Genomic DNA, 17,748 nt, shown 5'->3' on the forward strand with positions numbered 1-17,748 from the left:
TGTGCTTGTTCAACATCCCATTCCAGATTTAGTCCCCCTCTCCCACTCTTCCGGGAAGGCTTTCCACTAGGTTCTGGAGCGTGGCTGTGAGGATTTGTGTTCATTCAATGACAAGAGCGTTCCTGAGGTCAGACACTGACTCGGCGTTCCAGTTCATCCCGAAGGTGTTCAATAGGGTTTGAGTTCAGGGTGCTGTACAGGACAATCGAGTTCTTCCACTCCAACCTTGGCAAACCATGTCTTCATGGAGCTGGCTTTGTGCACACTGTCATACTGGAACAGGTTTGGGCCTCACTGAAGGGAAATTGTAATGCTACGGCATTATATAGAAGACGTTCTATAACAACATGTTTGTGTCAACATTTTTGGGAAGAACGACACATAGGTGTGATGGTCAGGTGTCGACAGACCACAAGATCGTCCTCCATATTCTATACTTCCATATTTGAGTCTTATGGCTTATGTATATTTATATTCAAGTTGTGTTTCCTCCTTCATGTTCTGATAAATGTTTGTTTTTTTTATTTCCTTAGTTAGGCTATTTGTTTATTCCCCTACTACTGGCAAAGTCTTTGTACTTCTCAGCATTTTACATGGTAATTTATTCCCCCCTTTTTTTTTTCACCCTTCCTGGGTTTCAGAGGATTTCCTTTTATCTGTATTGAAAATGAAACCCAGTGTACATTACTGGTGCCTTGTGATCAAAAGGACAAATAAAAGCAGCTATTAATACATTATGTCCAGGCTTGAAACGCAGGCTATTTTTAAGCTACATCTAACTAGTCCTGTCGAGAATTCCTTGAAGATTGTGTGATCTTTCCCAGTACGCGTGTTTGCTTTATGTGAAACACGGCTTGCCAAACAACCGCACACCTTGAAGTGATTTAGGCCTAACCCAGTCAGCCGTTGTTTCAGGTGATACCCAAATCATCTTCCCTGCCAATGTCTCCTCGCCGCATGTTCTCGTCACAGATGACGGCTTCAAGTATTTCTTTGCACCTAAAATGCAATCCAAAGCCAAGGCTTTGCCACCAACTGTTCTCCAACGCACCAGGCTGCTCTATTACAACTGAATTATTGTCAATATTACACACACATCTGCTCATCACCATGTCGCCTCACGCGCACTTTTCCTACCGCGGTTAATGTATGTCTCTGCTACACGCTGTTGTCTGTTGGCTTCCTTTCCCTGCAGAAGATGCCATTAGACAAAAAAATAGCATTCCTACTGCTGTAATTGGATTGTTTTATTTTATTTCTTTTTTTTGGTGCGATTTTTTTTCTTCTTACATACACGAAGACGTTAACTAATAATATTGTAATAAAATAAAATGAAAACTGTGCATTCCACTCTCGCATGACGTTAACCGCACACACACACACACACACACACACACACACACATAAAAGCAAAAACGTTTAAAAAAAAAGTTGGAATGAAGATGTTAAAAAAATTGAAGTTTCCCTTATGAATTGGGTCCTTACAAATCAGAATATATATATATATGTCCTTTTGATCACACACACACACATATATATATATATATATATATAAATACTGTGTATATATATATATATATATATATATATATATATATATATATATATATATATATATACAGTATCTCACAAAAGTGAGTACACCCCTCACATTTTTGTAAATATTTGATTATATCTTTTCATGTGACAACACTGAAGAAATGACACTTTGCTACAGTGTAAAGTAGTGAGTGTACAGCTTGTGTAACAGTGTAAATTTGATGTCCCCTCAAAATAACTCACACAGCCATTAATGTCTAAACCTCTGGCAACAAAAGTGAGTACACCCCTAAGTGAAAATATCCAAATTGGGCCCAATTAGCCATTTTCCCTCCACGGTGTCATGTGACTTGTTAGTGTTACAAGGTCTCAGGTGTGAATGGGGAGCAGGTGTGTTCAATTTGGTGTCATCGCTCTCACACTCCCTCATACTGGTCACTGGAAGTTCAACATGGCACCTTATGGCAAAGAACTCTCTGAGGATGTGAAAAAAGAATTGTTGCTCTACATAAAGATGGCCTAGGCTATACGAAGATTGCCAAGACCCTGACACTGAGCTGCAGCACGGTGGCCAAGACCATACAGCGGTTTAACCGGACAGGTTTCACTCAGAACAGGCCTCGCCATGGTCGACCAAAGAAGTTGAGTGCACATGCTCAGCGTCATAGCCAGAGGTTGTCTGGTAAATAGACATATGAGTGCTGCCAGCATTGCTGCAGAGGTTGAAGGGGTGGGGGGTCAGCCTGTCAGTGCTCAGACCATATGCCGCACACTGCATCAAATTGGTCTGCATGGCTATCGTCCCAGATGGAAGCCTGTTCTAAAGATGATGCACAAGAAAGCCCGCAAACAGTTTGCTGAAGACAAGCAGACTAAGGACATGGATTACTGGAACCATGTCCTGTGGTCTGATGAGACCAAGATAAACTTATTTGGTGCAGATGGTGTCAATCGTGTGGCGGCAACCAGGTGAGGAATACAAAGACAAGTGTGTCTTGCCTACAGTCAAGCATGGTGGTGGGAGTGTCATGGTCTGGAGCATGAGTGCTGCCGGCACTGGGGAGCTACAGTTCATTGAGGGATCCATGAATGCCAACATGTACTGTGACATACTGAAGCAGAGCATGATCCCCTCCCTTCGGAGACTGGGCCGCAGGGCAGTATTCCAGCATGATAACGACCCCAAACACACTAAAGAAGCTGAGGGTGAAGGTGATGGACTGGCCAAGCATGTCTCCAGACCTAAACCCTGTTGAGCATCTGTGGGGCATCCTCAAACAGAAGGTGCAGGAGCACAAGGTCTCTAACATCCACCAGCTCCGTGATGTCGTCATGGAGGAGTGGAAGAGGACTCTAGTGGCAACCTGTGAAGCTCTGGTGAACTCCATGCCCAAGAGGGTTAAGGCAGTGCTGGAAAATAATGGTGGCCACACAAAATATTGACACTTTGGGACAATTTGGACATTTTCACTTAGGGGTGTACTCACTTTTGTTGCCAGAGGTTTAGACATTAATGGCTGTGTGTTGAGTTATTTTGAGGGGACATCAAATTTACACTGTTACACAAGCTGTACACTCACTACTTTACATTGTAGCAAAGTATTTACAAAAATGTGAGGGGTGTACTCACTTTTGTGAGATACTGTATATATATATTCTTATTTGTAAACTAAGCTAATTTTAGTTTGAGTTAACTATTTATATATATATATATATATATATATATATATATATATATATATATATATATATATATATATATATATATATGTATATATGTACATAAACAGTTAACTAAAATTAAATTTAAAATCATATTGGTAACTTAAACATATAAATATTTAATATATAAAATATTAAATATGTAATTAAATATATCATATTTCAATGCATACCCCTCCTTAAAACTGTTCATGGCGCCCCTGGGCTAAGGGTGCGCAAACTTTTGCACTGGACTGTACAGCTGCTTCTGAATTCAGCTAGTGCCTCTGCGCCCTCTGTCTTGTTCTATTAATATGTGTTTGCCCAACAGACAGACACACACACACCCCATTGCTGGTTCAAACAATAAACAAGACATTATCAAACTCAGCACTGACTAGACCTAAATTCTCTCTCTCTCTATATATATATTTGTCTCATGTCTCTCTCTCTGTATTTCTCTCTTCATGTCGCTCTCTCTGTATTTCCCACTATCTCGCTCTATTTCTCTCTTCATGTCTCTCTCTCTCTGTATTTCTCCCTTCATGTCTCTCTCTCTCTCTGTATTTCTCCCTTCATGTCTCTCTCTCTCTGTATTTCTGTCTTCATGTCTCTCTCTCTGTATTTCTGTCTTCATGTCTCTCTCTCTGTATTTCTCTCTTCATGTGTCTCTCTCTCTCTGTATTTCTCTCTTCATCTCTCTCTCTCTGTATTTCTCTCTTCATGTCTCTCTCTCTCTGTATTTCTCTCTTCATGTCTCTCTCTCTGTATTTCTGTCTTCATGTCTCTCTCTCTGTATTTCTGTCTTCATGTCTCTCTCTCTGTATTTCTCTCTTCATGTGTCTCTCTCTCTCTGTATTTCTCTCTTCATCTCTCTCTCTCTGTATTTCTCTCTTCATGTCTCTCTCTCTCTGTATTTCTCTCTTCATGTCTCTCTCTCTCTGTATTTCTCTCTTCATGTGTCTCTCTCTCTCTGTATTTCTCTCTTCATGTCTCTCTCTCTGTATTTCTCTCTTCATGTCTCTCTCTCTGTATTTCTGTCTTCATGTCTCTCTCTCTGTATTTCTCTCTTCATGTGTCTCTCTCTCTCTGTATTTCTCTCTTCATCTCTCTCTCTCTGTATTTCTCTCTTCATGTCTCTCTCTCTGTATTTCTCTCTTCATGTCTCTCTCTCTCTGTATTTCTCTCTTCATCTCTCTCTCTCTCTGTATTTCTCTCTTCATGTGTCTCTCTCTCTCTGTATTTCTCTCTTCATGTCTCTCTCTCTGTATTTCTCTCTTCATGTCTCTCTCTCTGTATTTCTCTCTTCATGTCTCTCTCTCTCTCTCTGTATTTCTCTCTTCATGTCTCTCTCTCTCTGTATTTCTCTCTTCATGTCGCTCTCTCTGTATTTCTCTCTTCATGTCTCTCTCTCTCTCTCTGTATTTCTCTCTTCATCTCTCTCTCTCTGTATTTCTCTCTTCATGTCTCTCTCTCTCTGTATTTCTCTCTTCATGTCTCTCTCTCTGTCTCTCTTTATATATTTCTCACTATCTCTTGCTCTCACTCTGTTTTTCAGTCTCTATCTCTCTATCTCGCCTCTGTTTCTTGGGTTCTATCTCTCTGTCTCTCTATCTCTCTCTTTTCTGTCTCTATCTGTGTGCATCTCTATCTCTCCATCTCTCTCTCTCTGTCTTTTCTGTCTCTGTGTGTCGCTCGATATCTCTCCTGTTTTTTGGTCTCTATCTCTCTGTGTCTTCCTTTGTCTCGCTCTCTCTCTCTCTCTCTGTGTCTCTCTATCTCTCCTGTTTTTTTGCTCTCTTCTCTCTCTCTGTCTCGCTCTGTGTGTCTCTCTACCTCACCTCTGTTTTTGGTCTCTCTCTCTCTCTCGCTCTCTCTTTGTTTTTCACTGACTCTCTATCTCTCTATCTCTGTCTTTTGCTCTGTCTTTCTCTCTCGCTTTCTATTGCTGTCTCTTTCTCTCTCTCGCTTTCTATTGCTGTCTCTTTCTCTCTCACCTGTCACGGCCCGTCTCATTCTTGAACACGTCATCGCAGTAGTCCATGCGCTCGTCAGTGGTGACGTAGATGCGAGCGTTGGGGAAGTCGGCGGCGACGTGCCGCAGCATGTTGTAGATGACACCACTTCCGTCCGGACTCATGTTGCGCCGCGGCCCCCACACCACATACACGGTGCCATTGGACGCCGGGCCGAAGAAATGCTGCGGTTTGTGCAGCAGGAGCGGCACACTGGTGTGTGAGACCATGCGCAGGTTTGTGCGGTTACCCACGTCCTTCTCGTACCTTTGCGTCGGAGCGTTGTTCATCCGCCAAACGCAGCTGGCGCGATCGATCTCGGCGCCCGCACCGCGACCCAGCACCTGACCCGAGCTCGACACCACGCTGCACACGTTACAGCTCAGCTTCAGCGGCTACACACAGAGAGAGAGAGAGAGAGAGAGAGAGAGGGAGAGATAAAAAAGAGTGACTGTAGTTTAGAGAGCCAATCACTTTGCAACCTTCAAGATTCTTGTGACCATTATGTATGAGACTCACCATGAGTGCACCAGGACTGGGGAGTGTACACTGCTATAACCCAGTGAGTGTATTTTGAGTGAATGCTGATTAAATACACAGTAGGTTCACCCCAGGTTGAAGAAACTCTCCGTGTGAAAGTGCACTTGTCCAAGTAGACAGTGAAGCTAATCGTTGGCGGTGCGAGAGCAGAACAGAACGCCGCCACTGCCAGCAAAACACTCGGCTGCGCCAACTGATCCGCCGCCAGCCATCACCCGAGTCTGAGCGGCATATCCATCACTCTGCTCTCTCCGTTTAGGCAGCTGGAGTAGAGGATAAGTGCTGATTGCTGTTGGACGGGTCTCTCCCTTTAAACTAGGGCTTGTTCTTGCTTGATGCTCTTCTGAATGTGGTCGAAAGAGGCTCTGACTGACAGTGACGGAGGCGTACAGTGCCATGCTCAGAACGTCACATTTCAGTTAGGGACTGACTCTGATACTAACATTTTAAAAACGTATACTCTTAATATCAGATGTGAACCGCTGCTTTTGTTTTAGTTTTTCATTTCTGCATGTATTGTAATAAACGCCTCGTTTTCTCCATTAATATATCCGAACAAGTAAGAACGAATCCGAACGATTCTACTTGAGGGAAATCAAAGTCAAAGAGAACGTACCAGGTTTTGTGGTTCTTTTTTGCCATTTTTTCATGTTTCTCCTACTGTATGATGCTGGATCAGTGGGACGCACTGTACAGTACACTCTTAGGAAAACTTGTATTATTTGTGTTGTAAAAAAAAAGTGCATCGAGGTGTGATGTGGATTGGCGTAAATCGGAGTTACTCTTCCCACCCACCCCGGTGGATTATTTTCCATATTTTAAGCGCACGACCACAGCAATTTGCCAACAATTACCATTTATAGTTACGTTTAATACTGTCCAGTGTCCATGAGGCAAGTTATGCTATAGCAGCTCATCAGCCTTTCTTTTTTTTCTTCTTCTTCTTCTTTTTTTCAGCTGGTCAAGCGTTAAGTGTAAGAACAACGAGACTTTCGGAAACGTCCGAGGTGAAAAGGAAGGGGGGTGAACAATTTTCTGCAGAGCGGAGCCTGCTTTTTCCAGGGTCTCTCACATAACCCTATCGTATTTTCTAAGCCTCTTAGTGGAGGCAGACAGTCTGTGAACGCGCTCCGGTGCCTGCATTAACGCGCGGCGTCTCGCAGCCCAAGTCCAATCTTCACAACTCGCTGCACACGATCGATCGGGCCGGCCCTGCCAAAAGCTACATCGTCTACATCATCGCCGAGACTCTACTCACTCGCATCTGACCTGACGCTAAAACATTTCCCTGATTGATGGTAAAGCCCTGATGTAGTATATTATAAAGGCATATATTAGGATGCAGAAAAAATGATTTAATTGGATGGCAGGAGAGGGCCGTAATGCAAAATCACCCTCAAGGACTTTAGAGCACTAGGAGCATTATTAATATTAATATAAAACAGCAAGCATAGAACCATCCACTACCACGATTATTGGATATGTTTTCCATTATTTACCATGAAATTCTTAACCCTCAGGAAACTGTCCTGTTTTTTCACACATACGTTTAATGTTCAATGAAATGACCCCTATTTCGAATCAGTGTTGTTGTTGTTGTTGTTTTTTTAGATGACCTTTATTTTTTTATGCAAAAGGTGAGTACAGTATTGCCCCATCAAGCAATGAAAACGTTTTCCGAAATCCGAGAACAATAAGGTAGGCGAAAGGTCAAAACACAATCGTCGGCTGTTAAACCGTGGCCAAAGGGTAATGCAAAGAATAAACCGATATAAATACAACAAAGCCTCAGCGCTTGCAAAAAAAGCTGGCAAGACTTCGTAAAAGAAACTGAAAAGAAGTTAACAATAATCAAAACTAGGACGTGAACACGAAGTAACGTTTTCATTGCTTGATGGGACAATACTGTACTCACCTTTTGCATAAAAAAATAAAGGTCATCTAAAAAAAAACAACAACAACAACAACACTGATTCGAAATAGGGGTCATTTCATTGAACATTAAACCTATGTGTGAAAAAACAGGACAGTTTCCCGAGGGTTAAGAATTTCATGGTAAATAATGGAAAACATATCCAATAATCGTGAATGAATGAATGAATGAGTCTTTATTGATCATATACACATATGCACAGTGAAATTCTTTTCTTTGCATACCCCAGCATGTCAGGAAGTTGGGGTCAGAGTGCAGGGTCAGCCATGATATAGCACCCCTGGAGCAGAGAGGGTTAAGGGCCTTGTTCAAGGGCCCAACAGTGGCAGCTTGAAACCCCGACCTTCCAGCTTAACCGCCAAGCCACCGCCAAGCCTCCATTGCCCCACCACTGTTCTTTACTCTTGGGTAAAGAACAATTCTGCTGATCTGCTGGTATTTTCGTTCACATCTGTACAGTTTATATAGAATTGTGTGAAGAATGAACCCCCCCCCCCCCCCCCCCAAAAAAAAAAAATACATCCAGTGAACAGCAAATCTACAGAAAGGAAACACCTTGTGGCGAGGCTGGTTCAAGCTAACTGGAAGGCTACGGCAACTCATATAACCACTGTCTACATCCGTGGTGAGCAGAAAAGCATCTCGCATCACAATGAACCTTGAGGTGGAAGTTCTATTGCAGCAAAAGTCCACTAGGCTTCCACTCGTCCTGTCAGCCAAGAACAGGAATCTGAGGCTACAGACTGGACCGTCCTTCCAGGTGGATTATCATTCATTTCTGCCTTATGAAGCTGCAGTCAAGCTTTCGATTCATCACACTGCTTAAATCCGTTGCTTAAACACCAACTGGTAAGCATTTGTTCATTTGTGTCCGGTGCACATTGACGAGGACAGTACATGACACAACAGTACACGATCTTTCATTTTCCATGCTGCAGTAAACCGCTATACTAATGACTAATGCCTTAATGAATGTGAGACACAGTTCAGCACCATAATCATAATTGTGCTGACTATTAGAAGAAAAATCCACTGCTGTTAAAGAGTACAAGGCTTCTTTTTTTAAAATGTAATTCTGCACCAAGAACATAAAGTAATAAGTTAATGCTGTCTTCGCGATATTAATAAGACCTTTTAGAAAGCAGCGAAGCCAAAGACTTAAAATAGACTACAGTCTGGCCAATATTAATGTTTATTCATTTTGCCTACGCTTCACCAAGTTGAAGACAGAATCCAATTCTAGATGATTAGGTCTAAGGAGCTTGCAACTTTCTGGTCATTAACCATTGATAGGTATATAGTTATGAGTCGCTTTGACTGGTCAGTACCAGAACCAGTTTATATATGTGTATATATATATATATATATATATATTTCAGCATCTATGAAAAAAGAAAACAGATTCCGTTCACGTCTCAAGTAAAATTCCAGCGTTCTTCCCTAATATAAGCCCAAAATGTGTGCCGCAAAGGCAGGCATAGTCATGATATCATGTAATATCATCATCGCCAATTCGATCCTCACCCCTACCATCGATCCACAGCGTTCTGCCGCTAAACAAAAGCGCAGGAGCTGCTCTGTAATGGAAAAGGTAATAAGCCCCGTCGGCTTCGGCTCTGGCACCGATCTCAGCCGATCAAAGCCACTCCGCTCGAGGCTGGATCGATGTGGAGAGCTCCTGAGACGCTCCTAAAAAGTGGCGCGCAAAACTCCACTGTTTTTCTGTCTCCCCGATGAGTTCACAAGCTGATGCACCTGACCGCTCCAGAACACAGCTGAAGCCCGAGACGAGACACACAGACAGCCTGGAGACTCAGCCTTCACTCTGACAGGGTTTTTAATTTTTTTTTTTTTTTTTTTTTGCTGTTGTTAAAACATTTTTATTATGCTTTATCCTAGGCAGGCTGTAGAGCTTACACTACCTTAAAGGTGTCCAAAAGTACCTCTGAATACAAACCCACGGTTTTAACCGAAGAATCATTAGCCAATTTATTAAATGTTAGCTAGCTACTAACATTATGTTAATGTGTATGTCAATGTGACAAAAACGTTTTCTTTTACCCGTACTGTCAAAATGAGCGTGTAGCGTAAATATATCTCTTCTAAAAAAAACCAGTCTAAAAGCAGGAAAGAACAAGCCGTAACGAAGGGACATAGGGATTGGTGTTGTAGCGCATCGTGTCTTATGTCGGTGTGTACGCATTGATGCTTTGAGACGAAAATAAAAAAATTTTTCCAGACATCTAACAAAAAGAGGTTTGCGCTTAGGGTTTATCATTGTAATGCTGATTATGTTCTCCATGTACACCTGTGCCTTCGAGACTCAATTTCCATAAACGCCACTGGCACGGTGGAGGCTTCAAAGCCGATCGATGTCCAAACATCATGATCACGGGTGTGAGGAAGTAATGACCGGAAGACACCGGAAGTCTTACTGCTTATTCCAGAAGTCCGGATCGCTCGAAGCGAAATAATTTAAGATCGAACTGATGTTGTTGGGGTTTTTTTTCACTGTCTGGTGCTCTTTGGTACTCTGTGGCCAACACCTTCATCTCTCCATCCGTTTAATAAGAGGTGGGAGAACGGCACAGCCACTACAATCCCGTTTTGGATTTGCATTTTTGTTTCACCTTGTTATCCGAGTACAATCGCATGATTATTATAATTTATTCAGGGCTGAGAGAGAATTCGGTGGCTGCGTGCCAAACCACTCAATGCACACTACTACTGTAAGTAGTATACGTAAATAGTCACGGCACCAATGATGTACGGGGCCCTCCACTAATGTTGGCATCCTTGGTAAATATGAGCAAACAACGCTGCGAAAAATGGTCTATTGTTGAACTTTTTGATCTTTTTCACAGCCTCCTTTGCTGATATTTACCAAGGGTGCCAATATTAGTGGAGGGCACTGTACTGATGTAGTGTTTAGTAGTGTATAGTTCAATATGTGTTCTTGTGCCAACTCTGAGGATGTAATTAATGAAATGCTGCCATTTCTGCAGTATTATTAATATCCTTCTAGTAAAGTCTGTCCACTCAGCAGCCATCTTGGCGATGCTCCCGTCGGAGTTATTTTCAGTCCTACAAGACCGGGTTTGAACGACGAGAGACCCATAAACGATAAAAGACGATGATTCAGAAAGTAATGCACAAAAACGAGGACAAATCATCTGGATATCTCCGGCTAGCTTTTCATCTCTTTCTTCTGATAGGTTGCAGCTCCTGTCTGTCACTTTGTAGTATAATCAGACTTCTTTACAGCCTAAAGTTGGTGTACAACAATTTGATTTATTTATTTATTTTACATTTCTTAAAGTTTTGAGACAAAAAGAAAGTAAAAGGGTTTTTTTAAAAAAAAAGAAAGATTATTGACTGCTCTATTTGGTCCTGGGGGAACAATAAGCATGCTAACTCTAGTGCTAATCCCCTGGAGTGCAGTTAAAGGGCATTACCGTTGCTCCCTGATGCTGCTATGAATCACAAATCCGTCTCAGATAATCTCCCCGGTGACCTTGGCGGCTCTCCATTGCGGCGACGAGGGTGCTGAGCCGTTATTGTTAATGTTTTTATGTGAATAATTTAATGGCTAGAGGGCCAGACGAGGAAAACAACCGGGCATGTTGTTATGAATATGAGCAGCAGACCTTTCTCGGGGAAAGAAAAAAAAAACCCAAAACCTGAGCTATAGAGACGACTAAAACACAATATTATTGCTGTGGTGTCACGAGAAAGGGGCTCGTAATCCTGTCTGGACGAGTCTGAATGGGATTTCATTGCAAAAAGTAATCTATCGTCAAGTGAGGACAAGACAAAACAAAACAAAAAAAAACTGGGATGGAATTATTCTTAAGTACAAACAACGTAGACAATAAGACCTGTCTACAAATTACATTCTCCGCCAGATGTCCTTGAGTGCATGCGTCTTTGAGAGCAGCTCTGATTAGGGCGTGTATTTTAATGAAATATAGGTGTCTTTGAGTCCATATATGGTAGTCTTCAAGTACAAAGAAGGAAGTTACTGGCATTTGATTATAGCACGGTCTTTTGCTAGCTAACATGATTTCTGACAGGAAATTTTAGTCATATTCATATGAGCTAAATGTATAGCTAAATTCAAATGAACTAGAATTTAAGCTATATTTATAAACGTGTACAATCATCACCGCTCATCTTCGCTCAAAATTCTGGTCAAGACCCACCTAGTTTCACAAAAAAGACACAACTTGGCCAAGATATCTCATTTACTTGCCAGTGTGTTTTGTGTCAAGTTGTTAAGAAGTTTGGAAACCGGCTCGTGGAAGCGTGTATATGTGAGCCAGTCATTCATTCTTAAGTCATTCGACTTAACTCGGAAGAAGAAAAGTCTGAACTTTGAAGTTTAGACGGACGCAGAATCTGATTGTTCGTGGCAAGATCCTGAAGCTTGTGGCCAGAAAAGTGTACAAAAGCTATCAGGTGCTTTGTGACTTGTGGGCTGTGAGTTTTTGAGGCTGAGACTACATATAAGCTAACCTGACAGGATATTTCAGAAAACCTGCTACAAGCTACTCTGAAATGTTTGACGGGTATTTGAGTCCATATACGGGTTGGTTAGAATCTTGAATCTTGACTAGCTAGCATGTTTTTTTGTGTAACAGTCCATCAACATATTATAAATGCTGTGAAAGAAATGGCAAGATTTTGCAGCATTGTAAGGTTCTCACCTCCTTCTTGGGCACACTGACATAGCCCGGATGTGGTCGTGCCGCTTTGTGTTGCCATGATGACATCCATCGGGGGCCGAAACTCTGTCCCAGCATCGGCTGTAGCCGGAAGTACGGCTTCTCCGAGTAATTCACCAACAACAAGAACAGGGACACGGCCAACACCAGGCTGCTCGCTATCACCCACTTCTTCTGCAGCAGAGAATAAGATCAGGTCAAATACAGGTAATAGTGGTGGCAGAGAAATGGGAGGAATGCAAAAGTTTGTGCACCCCATCGTGTTTTTTTTAATAGACCAATGCACCTCTATTTGAACAGTTGAGATTAACCATTGAAAGAAAGAACCGTCGAGGAACCTTGAGGAACTGTCATAAGAGGAATACATTTTTTTCAATGAAAATGACATCGGGTCACAATGCATTCTGGGTAACTTCTGCTCCTGAGCTTACATCGATCCCTCGGCACCAGCTAACAAACTTCACTTCACAACCAAGAAGGAATAATGGCGTCGATAATGGCACAGTCAGTTCTGTACACGTTAACGCGGCATCCTTGACCCTGTATCTGATTGGCCGGGGCTCCTTTAACCACCAGAACGCTATGCAAAAGTTCTCAGAGGTTCGAAGCGCTTTGAAATCGTCTCGGAACTTGTCTCAGGCTGTCTGTGTGTCTCAGATCTCCCACATCAAACGTCTCACTTCTCTGGGACACATCAAAGGCCGAGCTGACACGCAAATATACGGCCATTTAGGGCTCGCGTGCAAATATTTTGCACCGTGTTACATCAGTACAGTCGTTTGGAGTCCCTTCCGGGGGAAAAACTTCAGTCATCTTTTGTGCAGCAAAGATGCACAGTGGCTCTCGTGCATGTAGGTCAAGACATTTAAAAAAAAAAAAGAAAGAAAGAGCAATTGAACATCACCTTATATAGTACATGTTCTGATATTTGGGTATACAACTGTCTAACATTGTTTGTGCGTATGTAATAGAGCCTCTTTTTTTTGTTTTTTTTTTTACAAGTGTTCTCTGTAGCGCTCTTGATTTATACACAATAATAGAGTGAAGAACCGTTTTGAAGAACATTCGGAAGAAGTATGAACAGAATCATAAGTAAAGCTACAAGCGCAAGCCCCGCCCCTCACCCGACTCATACCAATCTTACATCCTTACAGTAAGTTTATCTTGAACTTTGTTTGATCATTTGAGACCTGATTTCTGATTAAATTACAAGTAGCGATGAACATGAGCAAATGCTAACCACATTACTTCAAGATCCTGAAGCTTGTCGCCAGAAAAGTGTATAAAAGACATTGGATACGAGTTGAAGCAACACAGAGAAAATGTTAGCTCAGCTATGGCAAAAACTTCCTATTTTTACGCAGCATTCAAAATCTTTCAGAAAGACTTCTATACCTCACTGTGATTGGCCCATGACCGAAATGAACACACAGCATAATCGAGACCCAGGCTACGTCCCAAATACTAAATACAGGTTAATCTACCCGATAAAGTAACAGCTGGTGGTGCACTATTTTACATACGCTAGGCGATTTGCAGTTAGATAGCTAGATGAGAGAACTGATGAATGAATCCAATTTGATTTGTTATGCATACAAAGTTGGAAAGGCTTCGCTACCCTTGACACGGTGAGACGAGGGGAAGAAGAAAGGGGGGAAAAAGACAAAAATTCTCCGGCGTCGATTTCAATCTGAAGACACAGATCACGGCAAAATGGCGTGTCAAATCTGGGCGAGACGGAGTCAATGAGCTTTCACAGACAGGCGACATATCATCCCGCTATCAGTCAGGATAATCGCTGCAGAGGCCCTACGTTCTGCACAATTTCACCCATTACCGTCTTTTCAGTGAGAGAGGGATTACTGAGAAAGAGAGAAAGGAAAAGGCAACGGTCCCGCCGTGCCACGGCTAAAGCACTGCCATTATATCAAAGCAAGCAAAATTTCTAGAAATGCGAACGTCCGAGAATGATTTAACGGTGTGAGCGCTAAGCATGTTAATGATGACCGGTTGTAACTTTTCATTCATTTGCAAGGATTTTGTACAAAATAAAGTTTTTGGAAAATGCTACAAGCGCTAACTCGACCCCTCCCCCGTACCGTAACTTCAAACATTAACTCGACCCCTCCCCCGAACCGTAACTGCAAGCGCTAACTCGAACCCTTCCCCAAACCGTAACTACAAGCGCTAAATTGACCCCTCCCCCGAACCGTAACTGCAAGTTTTTCAGATGAGGTGAAGAAAAATGTTACCGCTGTACCACGACTGCATTTTCAATAATTCCAGTCCAGCTAGTGTATAATAATTCGTATAAACTGGGTATGGATAAAATCGTAATTAAAGCTATGAGCAGAAACTGCACTCCTCAGGACTACTATAAACTTTTTTTTACAAGATTCACTTTCAGAATTCTGAAGCCTGTGGCCAAAATACGCTGTTGTAACTCGTGAGAAACGTGTCCGAGGATGAACTCAGGATCTGATGCAGTTTATGTTTTTTTTATAGTTCTTGTTTTTCATTCCGATTTTCTCAAGCTCTGTTTCCAAATCTCCACAAAATCAGGGGGAGCACTTGACGCTCCTTTAAACGCTTCGAGATTCGAAATGAATTGAATTTTTGAGTCGCGTTCACGTAACAATTCCCAGAGTTCATTCGGAAGCTGCTTGCACGGCTGTAAGATAACGGGCATCTTGTGGGGAAGCGCTAACCGAGAGCTCTCCGGCGTGAAAATGACATTAGAAATGCAAAAAAGTGCGCGCTCCCTGCACTCACGCTCGAACGAGCCGTTAAAAATCCAATTCCGGATAATCACGAGAGTCGAGGGAATGTTTACCGTGCACTCCGCTTTCTCCTGTTCACCTCTCACACTGCGGCACCTCATCATTTCTGCCAGGACGTGCTTGTTAGCTTTGCGAAGAGACAAGATGGAGGAATAATGTAAAAGCTCAAGAAGTAATAATGTCGCCTCTCGCAAGTCAACACCATCTGAACTGGCACTGAATAACACTGAGCGTCAGCTTGTAAAGACGTGGAAGCTTCCGATGCTGTGATAAGGACAGCCAAGGCTGCTAGCACACATTGCATTTTTTTTTCCTACAGAAAACTACAGTGCATTAAATACGCAACGTGACCCAAGAAAGTTCCAAGAAGAGCCACGTTTTAATTTTTTTGTTACACGGCAACGTCGGAATATCCACCGTCGGAAATCTCCTCATATTTGCTCACTAACAAAAACGCCATTTTGTTTGTTTTTCTCACTTGCCCTCCAGCTTACAATCTTCTACTTCCATACTTTTCTGAAAAGTTCAACAGTTTTCAGAAAAAACACACACACACAAACGCTAGCAACACCAAGTTTGGTGAATTAGCCGTATTAACGTCAGACTGGCAAAACACACGGGCTTTTTCAACCTGTAGGTTAGATCATGACTTTATCCACCATTTGTCCACCAATGAGCTTTCGTTTCTTCTAGTGTAAAAGGCGTAACATATAAAAAAGATGTTTTGTCTTTAAGTCTGATTGCAATGCAACCTGGGAAGTTTCCATTGTCTGTTAGATGTTGGTTGAGCTCCAAATAAATTTCTGATGGACCCCCATGATGAGCTGTGAATCATACTCTTTGAATTAATCAATCTCATAAAGTTAAATATGTATTTACGGTTAATAAATACGAGTCCGTTTCCCATCTGCTCTCAAAACAACCACATCAGTCACCCACTAATGTACAGCTTCAGCCAGCAAGTCAGAGCTCCTGCCGTGGCCTGAAAATGAGGGTCGAAATCTGCTGTGGAGCTTTAAAATGTGCTCAGAGAACCTGGAAATGTGTCAAATGTGCCACGAGCATGAGATAAGTAAGATTCAGGGTACGCAAAGCTGGCGAACTTTTATCCAAAATTATCCTGTTTTGTTTCTGAGAATGGCTCATGATGGAGATGATTATTGTTCATTGTTGCTCATTACTGTTTCATCAATTCCATTAATCCATTTGCAGGTTTATTGCGATGCGCTCGAAACCTAAATGTTAACTCTAGCACGGTTCGATTGCAGTGAGCAAGTGATTCGACTCTGAATCGAATCACTTCATCAAAATGGCTGCCAAATAAATACGTGGAAGCATTCAGTGCTGATGTTCTGAATTATGCGTCACTGTGTGTAAGTGGCTGTAAAATTCCTCCCTGCTGTACCAGACATGACCATCAGATGGCTCCACTCTGGCATCTTCTCTATATCTCATGGAGGAGGAGAGCATTATGAGTCCAGCAGACTCTTCTGGTGATGACTGGCGCTTTTTAATCAGCTCTCGCTGTTCCACCTCAGCTGAAATAAAAAACCAGAACGAGCCTTTTCCCCTAAAGAGCATGTATTGCACTCTATATGAGGTGTGGTTAAAAAAAAACACATTTTTATTATTGGTTCGTCGTTTCTTCCTATAACGAATGAATTCTCCATTCTGATTGGTCAGAAGGTGTGGATAAATTTTCTGACAGAACAGCAGCAGGTTTATAATATGTCACAGTTTCTATATTAACAGCTCATTTACAGGGACCTGTACAGCGGACTCTCCAAATAAACGGTTAAAAAATGAAAACATATAAATAGTTGATATGATGACTTTTATGGAAGGAGTCTCCAGTGTCAGAGGTATAACGGATATATCTTCTCAAGGAATATATCTTCTCAGGGTATAACAGGTAACTAAGGATTCTTAGCTTCCTGACAGGGTTCTGCACAGGAACTTTGGGTTAAAGGTTGTAAGTACCTAAGTAAGTAAAGCTTTATTTATATAGCACCTTTCAAACCAATGTTTACAAAGTGCTTTACAGAAGACATATATACAGTAGATACGAGATAATAAAATGAGTTGTAAGAACAAATAAAAACGAGCAATAAAAGGAATGAATGAAATGCAAGACAGTAAGCAAAAAGAAATAAAAGGCTAAGCAAATAAAATAGAATAAATAAAAGTATTCAAATCAAACCGAGTATGGAAAATGAACTGGTTTGAGGAAAAGCCCAAATACGCTTTAAGATACTTACAAAGATGTGCAGGAGCACCACCATGAAGACAATTGAAAATCAATTCTGTAAGACACAGGTAGCCAGTGAATTGATTTAAGTGCCAGAGTGATATGATTCTTTATATTTATTTTTACACTGTGGGGGAGTCCTCCTCACCCATAGCATCTGTGACAGCAGCCATATTGTGCCAGAATGCCCAGCTATTACAGGAGTGTGATGTAGTCAGTTCGGAGATGGAGATTATTAGGAGACCATGAAATATAAGGGCCAATGATG

General features: G+C 41.9%; 1 protein-coding gene across 3 annotated transcripts in view; it reads right to left on the reverse strand.

Annotated features, from left to right (window-relative positions):
- The window catches only part of st6galnac3 (ST6 (alpha-N-acetyl-neuraminyl-2,3-beta-galactosyl-1,3)-N-acetylgalactosaminide alpha-2,6-sialyltransferase 3), a 39,418-nt gene that overhangs the window by 13,464 nt on the left and 8,206 nt on the right, over positions 1-17,748 (reverse strand). For 2 of the 3 annotated variants that reach the window (XM_017473249.3, XM_053681765.1), the window contains exons 2-3: positions 12,435-12,626; positions 5,238-5,650 (exon numbers count right to left, since the gene is read on the reverse strand). In XM_017473249.3, coding sequence (XP_017328738.1) covers positions 5,238-5,650; positions 12,435-12,626 — 605 coding nt within the window. The remainder of the gene's footprint in view (positions 1-5,237; positions 5,651-12,434; positions 12,627-17,748) is intronic. The other variant, XM_017473250.3, reaches the window with a different exon arrangement.

This window comes from Ictalurus punctatus, chromosome 7, assembly GCF_001660625.3.
Source record: "Ictalurus punctatus breed USDA103 chromosome 7, Coco_2.0, whole genome shotgun sequence".
Classification (NCBI taxonomy): Eukaryota; Metazoa; Chordata; class Actinopteri; order Siluriformes; family Ictaluridae; genus Ictalurus; species Ictalurus punctatus.